Below are 9,893 nucleotides of genomic sequence, written 5' to 3'. Positions count from 1 at the left end.
GGCTCTACATCCTTTCCATAGCACTTCTTCGTGACTAGCATCATATTCTAGTGTTAATAAGACAATACTACGGCTCTACATCCTTTCCATAGCACTTCTTCGTGACTGGCATCATATTCTAGTGTTAATAAGACAATACTACGGCTCTACATCCTTTCCATAGCACTTCTTCGTGACTGGCATCATATTCTAGTGTTAATAAGACAGTACTACGGCTCTACATCCTTTCCATAGCACTTCTTCGTGACTAGCATCATATTCTAGTGTTAATCTAGTGTAAAAACTCAATATTCAAGATGGAGAGGCGGCAAATTTAAGCCAATTTAGTGTGAAATGCAAGAGTTAACCGTTACTCCCAGTCCTTCATTTATGCACCAGGTCAACTCTGGAACAGTCTCCCTCTGTCTGTATTTCCTACTGCCTATGATCTCAGTCTTTCAAACGCAGTGTGTCCAGGCATCTCGAAATGATCGGATCTTGAATTTGGCTCTCTCTTGTATTGTTTTTGTTTTTTTCTTGGAAGGAACTGTTATGCGGGCTCCTGGCCTTTGGTTCCTTCTTACTCGCATAAAAAAAAAAAAAAGGACCGGCTCTACCTTCGTTCCATAGCACTTCTTCGTGACTAGCATCGTATATTAAGCCCTAACCGGTACGCGCCAGACAAGATGCGTAGCGGACCAAGGGAGCAGAAAGACATTATTATTTTCCCGTATTTATCCAAGCGATTATCTCCAGTCACAACCTGGGTATGCCTGGACGTGACTGGGCAAGGAATACCGGTCAGACTGGCAGCACAACACCGCGGCTAGTGACAGAGGAAGCGTGATTGGAGTGAGGGATACTGACTGTGAAAGTTTAGTGATATGCATTTGACTTGTATTAGTTCTTCACGTGAGGTATATGAGAGAGGGAGGGGGTGAGCTGGGAGCAGGGCGGTGAAATGGTGCGGGGGACAGGGCGACATGGAGGCGATTTGTTTGTGGCCACTCCTTACAGGATGAAGGCGTCTGGCAATAGAGAGATAGACAAATAGTCGTGACAGATCCGTAGCCCATTTTCAGCTCAGTTAAAGATCAGGTGTAGTCGGATTGGAGGATAAATTTGACTAGTAACCAAGGAGACTGGATCCTACGTTATAAGGAAGACTTATATAGGGGGTGGAGTTAGTACCATTTCAAATACACCTCTAAAATATGGAAATGGTCTGAGTGCGAGAGAGAGAGAGATAGATAGATAGATAGATAGATAGATAGAGAGAGAGAGAGAGAGAGAGAGAGAGAGAGAGAGAGAGAGAGAGAGAGAGAGAGAGAGAGAGAGAGAGAGAGAGAGAGAGAGAGAGAGAGAGAGAGAGAGAGAGAGAGAGGATGGGGGATGGCTAAAGAATCAAGCCTAACCCCCCTCTACATACCCCTCGAAAATATGAGGCCCCCCCCAAACTTTGCATTTTACCCTCCCCTTCACTAGTCGTAAAAATTGAAATCCAACACCTTCAGGAAATCCAGGTCCAGAAAACACCTCACAACGTAGGCCAGCTGAGTGGTAACATGCTCATACTTCTGCAGATGGGACGCCACAGCAGCCAGATGGTACACACTGGTAGCACAGGTCAGCCTCAAGCGACGGAAACGCTCGTCCTTGAGGCTGACACACTTGTTTGATGGTGGGGCTGTGTGGAGGTCAGAGTCATGCCACCTGTTGTATGACTTGTGATCAAAGTCATGATTGATACGATCTAGTCATACAGTCCAGGGCTTCTTCACTGACACTTGTTGTTGCTGTTGTTGCACTGACAAGGAAGTTTGAATAGATCTTGTCTGTACCCAGTGTGTTGTCTGTGTCAGCCCACTGCTTGCTGATGACCCCGCTGAACATCAGAGTTGGATGTACATTACACAACAGATGATCACGAATGTGCTCAGGGTCCAGACTCTGTGCCACAGTTCATCCACTTTGATATTGTGAGTTGTCTGGTCTGTGATCACAAAGTCATTATTCTCGAACAGGGATTTGGCTGCAACGCCACTGCTGCTTCCAGAATTTCAAGGACTGCCACACTGAAGGCAGCAAAGTTCTTTCTGGACTCTGAAGCAATGCTCATTGTGGGTAGTGACCTGTATTCTCCGCTAATGGTGATACCCTGAACAGAAAATGACCCAGCACCCTGCTTCTTTGAGGCATCGTCAGAATAGATCACCACGATTTGTTCATCAGAGTTCATGACCTCCTTGACAATCTCATCTGGTGCCAACACCTCAATGCTCTTGCCTGCTGCCCTCATTCTGGCAGGTGTCCAGACCAATGGCCTCTGGTTTATCGTGTGCATTCTAGTTTCAGCCAAGCATACGGTTACCAACTGTGATGACGGCTGTTACAGCCTGTGCTTCGGACATGTGGTAGTAGCTCTTCAGTTTATCAACTGCCTCATAATACTATGGTCGAACTTTCCTGATGTTGTCACGGATATGCTGGTATTTTTGCAGCAGTTCGTCAATTGACAGAGTACCTGTAGCTGTTGAGAACAAGCGGAGCTTTTTTGAGTCATTCTCACCCATACGGGAAGACAAAGTTCCATCCCCATCTGTATCCATACTCTAGTGACCCTCCTCTGAGTCTGAATGCTCACTAAAGTCAAATGAGGCAACTGGTTTGCTCAACTCTCTTTTCAACATCTTGTTTCATTTTGTCAAGGGCCTGCAGGTCCTTCTGCCTGCGATCCATTGTTTTCATCCATTCGCAATCAACGAAGTCTTCACAGTACATCTTTCTCTGGGTTCTCTGATCTTGTAGAAAGTGCCACGCCATGTCTGTCATTCTCACCCCATGTTTCTGTGCCAGCTTCTTGTGTATTACAGGGTCCTGGCAGAAGATGTCATAGACCTCTTGTGCATGATGCTTGAAGGTTTCTGTTCTCTTGACAAAACTGTGGTTTTGTTTCTGTTTCCGTGTCTGAACTAGAGTCACAAAGTCTCCGTAGAGTTTCAGAATATGTTTCTTTATGTGTCTGGTGTGGATGGTGTAGAGGCTGCAAAGGAGCGGCTGAGCTTTGATAAAAACAAATCGATTTTTATTTTTGATGTTTATGGTTGTGTTTCCCCTTTAGGTAGAATTATAAATGACTGTGAGGGAACAGTTTTGGTAAACAAGCGAGTAGTACTGAAGGGATGGTGACACCTGTGAGAGTGCGCTAAACACCGACCGGGGAAAAATGACGGCAGAAACATGGTGAGTTTTGTTTACATTCACGTTCGTCCCTCATACATTTCGGCGCCAACAGTTCTTCCTATTATTTTCGTTGCTTGTTTCGTCTCTGGTGCATTTCGGAGTCAGTCACCCTTCCTTTAACGAATTTTTATAACGAAAACGTGGCACAAGGTCGCAAAGCTCCACAGAAAGTGAAGCTGAAGGGATTGCTGTGTTTACAGTGTGGCTTTACAGGACGTTGACGCCATGTTGCCGAGGGAGGCTGAGGACCGAAACACAAAAATAAAACAGTATGATAGTAATGACAACAACAACAACAACAACAACAACTACTACTACTACTACTGCTTCCACCACCACCACCACCACCACTACTACTGCTGCTATTGCTGCTGCTGCTACCACAATAACGATGTTGATGACAGTAGTAGTAATAATAGTAATAATAATAATAATAATAATAATAGTGATAGTAATAATAACGTAGTAGCAGTAGTAGTAGTGTAGTAGTAGTAGTAGTAGCAGCAGCAGCAGCAGCAGCAGTAGTAGTAGTAGTAGTAGTAACAGTGGTAGTAGTAGTAGTAGTAGTAACCCAGGCTCATCTGAACGTGAACCCAGTGGACTGCAGGCTGAAATTACCCTCCTCTCCAGGGGCAGATAAAGGAACAGGGCGTCGTGGACTCCCGGTGATGATGAGAGATAAGAGATAGTTACAGTGTGAACCCTAGAATAAGACAAGGATAGCAGAGATGGAGGATGATAATGCCACCCTGTAAACGCGTCCCTATCCCTCCACACACACACACACACACACACACACACACACACACACACACACACACACACACACACACACACACACACACACACACACACACACACACAGGAAGCATAAGACTGATAGACGTGTTTATAACTTGTATTGTTTTAGGTTAGTTCCCTATTCTTCTCCATGTCCTCCTCCTCCTCTTCCTCCTCCTCCTCTTCCTCCTCCTCCTCCTCCTCCACATTCTTCTTCTTTGTTGTTGTTATCATTATCATTTTCAATATTGATGCTACTATAGATGCTTTTGTGTGTGTGTGTGTGTGTGTGTGTGTGTGTGTGTGTGTGTGTGTCTTGAATGATTCTGTTTACCATCCTCCTTTCGAGAGATGAGAGTGAGCATTGAGAGGCGATGGTGTGACCAGGCAGTGGATCCGACGGCTTATATCAGTGCCACCACGTGAAGGTCTCCCTATGCAACACCTGGGCCAAGTTAAGAATTATAAAAACAAAAGATTAACCCTTCTCCACCCCATGAAAGGACGATCGTGGACTGCAGGGAGGGGAGAGTTAGCTTCAGCCTGCAGTCCACCGGGTTCACATTTAGGATTTTTTTTTTTTTGCTGCGAGAAAGAAGGAACCCAAGGCCAGGAGCCCGCAAATTGTTCCCTCCACGAAAAAACAACAACAAGGTAAGAGAGAGCCAAATTCAAGATCCGTTCCTTTCGAGATGCCTGGACACACTGCGTTTGAAAGAATGGAGATCATAGGCAGTAGGAAATACAGACCTCAGGGAGACAGTTCCAAAGTTGACCTGTTGCATAAATGAAGAACTGGGAGTAACGGTTAACTCTTGCATTGGAGAGTTGGACAGAAATGGGATGAGAGTTTGTTGCTAGACGGGTGCTACGCGCCCGTCGTAGTGGTGGAGGGATGCAAGCAGACAGTTCAGAGGAGCAGTGACCGTTGAAGTAGCGAAAGAAAAGAGATAAAGATGCAACAGTGCGGCGAAGAGACAGAGGTTGAAGGAAGTCAGTAAGAGGAGGAGAGTTCATGAAACGAAAAGCCTTTGACTCCACCATATTGAGAAGAGCTGTATGTGGGGAGCCTCCCCACACATGAGAGTTGTACTCCACACAAGGGCGGATAAAACCCGTGTATAAAGTCAACAACTGTGCAGGGGTAAAGAAGGAACGGAGTCGGCTTAGTACACCTAATCTCTTGGAAGCAGATTTTACAAGAGAGGTAGTGTGATGTCTCCAAGATAAATACGGAGAGAAAGAAACCCTAAATATGTTAATGGTGACGCTGGATATTATTAAACATTAGTGGGTACTCCTGAGGAAGATTTTGTCGGGTTGATAGGTGTAAGAACTGAGTCTTTGATGCATTAAAAACAACCAGATTATTTTTACCCCAGTCAGAGATACGAGCCAAGTCAGACATTAGGTGTGCCATAGCCTCATCCCTTGTTTGTTGAAGTAACTGCTGAGATGGGCGTTGCGGGAACCGAATGGAAAGGTGAAGGGTGGAGTCATCAGCGTACAAGTGGATAGGGTTAGATGTACAGCTTAGAAGGTCATTGATGAATAAAAGGAAGAGAGTTGGTGATAGGACAGAGCCTTGAGGAACACCACTGTTGATAAATCTAGGAGAAGAACGATGGCCGTCTACAACAGCGGCTATAGAACGACCAGAAAGGAAGCTAGCGATGAAGGCACAGATAGAAGGATAGAAACCGTAGGAGGGCAGTTTGGAAATTAAAGATTTATGCCAGACTCGATCGAAAGCCTTTGAGATGTCAAGTGCAATGGCAAAGCTTTCACCAAAGTCCCGAAAGGAGAATGACCAGGAGTGTGAAAGGTAGGTGAGAAGATCGCCAGTGGAGCGTCCCTGACAGAACCCATACTGACGATCAGAAAGAAGGTTGTGATAGGAAAGATGCTTTAAAATTTTTCTGTTAAGAATTGACTCGAAAACTTTTGAGATACAGGATGTTAAAGCAACTGGACGATAGTTGGAGGGTTGGGAATGACCACCCTTCCTTGGGACTGGCTGAATGAGAGCAAACTTCCAGCAAGAAGGAAAGGTACGTCTATGGCCTCAACATAAGCGAGAGTGAGGCATAGCAGGCATTCCGAGAGTACATACCCCCCATCTCCTCCCTCCCTCGTCCATCATGCCCACGCGGGGGTAGTGTGTTTGTCTGTTTGTCTGTGTTTTTTCGAGAATGTACTCAGTCTGGCGCCTCTGTGTTAAAAATCCCTTGGCTGAGACGGGCAGTGTGGGTGCCAAGAGACTGCGTAGAGAGAGAGAGAGAGAGAGAGAGAGAGAGGGGGGGTAAGGAAGTGTTAGGTGTCTGTAGATAGAGCCGAGAGAGAGAGAGAGAGAGAGAGAGTATCCTGTAAAAAAAAAAAAAACGGAATTTTGGGCAATACACAGACTCTCCTGCAGGAAAAAAAGGGGGAATGTTGACGCCCACACCAGCTTGGCACAATACACCCTGCAATGAAAGAAAAAAAAGAATCCACTATACAACCCGGGTTTAAGGTGTTTACTATGTCTGGGTTGTGTTACGGTTTGTTGTTGTTATTTACCGTACCCCCTTCATCGCCAAGGTTCTGTCTGTCTGTCTGTCTGTCTTTTTTCTGTCTGTCTGTCTGTCTCTGTCTCTCTTTCGTTTTTTCTTTCTGTCTGTTTGTATGTCTTTCGTTCTTTCTTTCTGTCTGTCTGTCTGTCTGTCTCTGTCTCTCTCTCTCTCTCTTCCTAACACTGCTTGACGGGTTTACTCTATACTGGATAGTGGTAGGTCGGGGCGCCCATCATCCACTCACTCGATGTAGTGCTGCCTTTAGGGGAGACTCAGGAAACCATTTACAAGGCTGGGTGAACCGATGCTCCCTTGTGGCAGACAGCGCCTCACCACAGCGAGGCGATGGGAAGTGTGTGGAGGTTTGGTTCCTGGATGGATGCCGCATATGCGTCTCTCCACCCAGTTAACAGGGGCACCATAGTAGGCTCCACATCACCCCGTTATATGGCCATATGGTTACCACCCAGCGTTGTAAATGGCTTTCTGGGTTACAGGAAACCATTAGGCTTGTCACTCAGTGTAGAGTCACCTGAAGTGGAAAGAAGAGTAATAAAAAGTGACAGGAAGGATGGGAGAAATAGGAAGAGAGGAGGACAGAACTACATCAAGTGAGTGGATGATGGTGAGAAATAGGAAGAGGGGAGGACAGACAGAAAAAGAATGATAAGGATGAAGAAGTAGGCAGCACTACATCAAGTGAGTGGATGATGGTGAGAAATAGGAAGAGAGGAGGACAGACACAGAAAAAGAATGATAAAGATGAAGGAAGGAGTAGGCAGCACTACATCAAGTGAGTGGATGATGGTTGCCAGGTGTGTTGTGTATGTTAAGTGGTGTGGTGTGGGAGGGTGATTTTGTGTGGTGTGGTATGAGGGTGGTGTGGTATGTGGTGTGGTATGAGGGTGGTGTGGTATGTGGTATGAGGGTGGTGTGGTATGTGGTATGAGGGTGGTGTGGTATGTGGTATGAGGGTGGTATGGTATGTGGTGTGAGGGTGGTGTGGTATGTGGTATGAGGGTGGTGTGGTATGTGGTATGAGGGTGGTGTGGTATGGTATGTGGTGTGAGGGTGGTGTGGTATGTGGTATGAGGGTGGTGTGGTATGTGGTATGAGGGTGGTGTGGTATGTGGTATGAGGGTGGTATGGTATGGTATGAAAATTTTAGGGGGGGGGTGGCCCCTGATACAGCCCCCTATTGGTTGAAAAGAACAAAAAAACGGTTCTACATTTAAACACTCAAATCTTTCAAAAAATCAAATCGAATATATATATCATAATCATCAGTATATATTGCATAATTTTTGAGGCCGTCGTGTGCAGTTCAAAAAAAAAAAAATTCAAATGGGGAAAGGCATGAGTCGTTAAAAATACTCATCATCTTCGGCGGTTAAATATTTCAAATTTAAATATTCAAATTCCGTTAAAATACTGGTCATCTTCGGCGGTTAAAAATTTGAAATTTAAATATTCAAATTCCGTTAAAATACTGGTCATCATCAGTCGTTAAACATTTGAAATTTAAATATTCAAATTCCGTTAAAATACTGGTCATCTTCGGCGGTTAAATATTTGACATTTAAATATTCAAATTCCGTTAAAATACTGGTCATCTTGGGCGGTTACAACATTTGAAATTTAAATATTCAAATTCAGCTTTTAAAAATACTTGCAACGGCGAGGTGAGTGAAAGGCAACTCGTGCAACTGAGACGTCAAGGAGTAAAATACAAAAATAAATCGCTCAAGGACACATGTTGCGGTGCTCCCTGTGCCCCCGTTCGCCGAATTCTCCGTTACGTAACCAGGTGTTAGTGTGTTTACTATGCCAGGGTTGTGTTCCGGTGTGTGGGTATTTATGGGAAGTTTTTGAGAGAGAGAGAGAGAGAGAGAGAGAGAGAGAGAGAGAGAGAGAGAAGTAGTAGTAGTGGTGATGGCGGTGTTAATAATACTACGGTTCTACATCCTTTCCATGGCACTTCTTCGTGACTAGAATCATATTCTAGTGTTAATAAGACAATACTACGGCTCTACATCCTTTCCATGGCACTTCTTCGTGACTAGAATCATATTCTAGTGTTAATAAGACAATACTACGGCTCTACATCCTTTCCATGGCACTTCTTCGTGACTAGCATCATATTCTAGTGTTAATAAGACAATACTACGGCTCTACATCCTTTCCATGGCACTTCTTCGTGACTAGCATCATATTCTAGTGTTAATAAGACAATACTACGGCTCTACATCCTTTCCATAGCACTTCTTCGTGACTAGCATCATATTCTAGTGTTAATAAGACAATACTACGGCTCTACATCCTTTCCATAGCACTTCTTCGTGACTAGCATCATATTCTAGTGTTAATAAGACAATACTATGGCTCTACATCCTTTCCATAGCACTTCTTCGTGACTAGCATCATATTCTGATGTTAATAAGACAACACTACGGCTCTACATCCTTTCCATAGCACTTCTTCGTGACTAGCATCATATTCTAGTGTTAATAAGACAATACTACGGCTCTACATCCTTTCCACGGCACTTCTTCGTGACTAGCATCATATTCTGATGTTAATAAGACAACACTACGGCTCTACATCCTTTCCATAGCACTTCTTCGTGACTAGCATCTTATTCTAGTGTTAATAAGACAATACTACGGCTCTACATCCTTTCCATGGCACTTCTTCGTGACTAGCATCATATTCTAGTGTTAATAAGACAATACTACGGCTCTACATCCTTTCCACGGCACTTCTTCGTGACTAGCATCATATTCTGATGTTAATAAGACAACACTACGGCTCTACATCCTTTCCATAGCACTTCTTCGTGACTAGCATCATATTCTAGTGTTAATCTGCTGTAATAAGCTTTCAAGATGAGAGACTGACCAGGAGAGAGTCTGTGAGTGAGGTGGAGGAGGAGAGGTAGACCAAGGATGGGATGCTTGACCTGACTGCTTACGCCCTGACCTCCTCTCCCCTACACCCATTACTCTGCCTGCCAAGTGTGTGTGTGTGTGTGTGTGTGTGTGTGTGTGTACCTGAGTGTGTTTGTGTGTGTGTGTGTTTGTCTACCTGTTCGTCTCTTACTGCGTATGTGTGTGTGTGTGTGTGTGTGTGTGTGTGTGTGAGAGAGAGAGAGAGAGAGAGAGAGATAGAGAGAGAGACCTTTTTCACCTTGGCGGAGTGTAACGGCATTATAGTAAAGTTTTTACATAGCACTTTTTCGTGACTAGCATCATATTTTAGACTATTGTTACACCTACGCATTCAAGATGGAGAGATGGCAATTTTAGGCCAAGTTAGAGTGAAAAGAGTATAGGCTAAGCA

At 44.6% G+C, this 9,893-nt stretch overlaps 1 protein-coding gene across 1 annotated transcript; it reads right to left on the bottom strand.

Moving 5' to 3' along the window:
• Positions 1-2,628: 2,628 nt before the first annotated feature.
• On the bottom strand, positions 2,629-3,449 carry LOC145402014 (uncharacterized). Its single transcript, XM_080274112.1, has 2 exons — positions 3,421-3,449; positions 2,629-3,022 (listed from the first exon to the last, which is right to left on the bottom strand). Exons 1-2 carry the CDS (start codon positions 3,447-3,449, stop codon positions 2,629-2,631), a joined length of 423 nt encoding a protein of 140 aa, XP_080130238.1.
• Positions 3,450-9,893: the final 6,444 nt, after the last annotated feature.

Source organism: Coenobita brevimanus, chromosome 57 (genome assembly GCF_032717465.1).
Source record: "Coenobita brevimanus isolate Jiangsu-jjx chromosome 57, ASM3271746v2, whole genome shotgun sequence".
NCBI lineage: Eukaryota > Metazoa > Arthropoda > Malacostraca > Decapoda > Coenobitidae > Coenobita > Coenobita brevimanus.
Note: the sequence above shows the minus strand (reverse complement) of the source record. Positions and strands in the feature narration are given on the sequence as shown.

Excerpts from the sequence above, each read along its gene's own strand:
- LOC145402014 (XM_080274112.1), bottom strand. The coding sequence starts at position 3,449 with ATGGCGTCAACGTCCTGTAAAGCCACACT. Across the intron at positions 3,023-3,420 it reads ACGTCCTGTAAAGCCACACT|CCTCTACACCATCCACACCA; the intron begins GTAAACACAGCA and ends GCTCCTTTGCAG.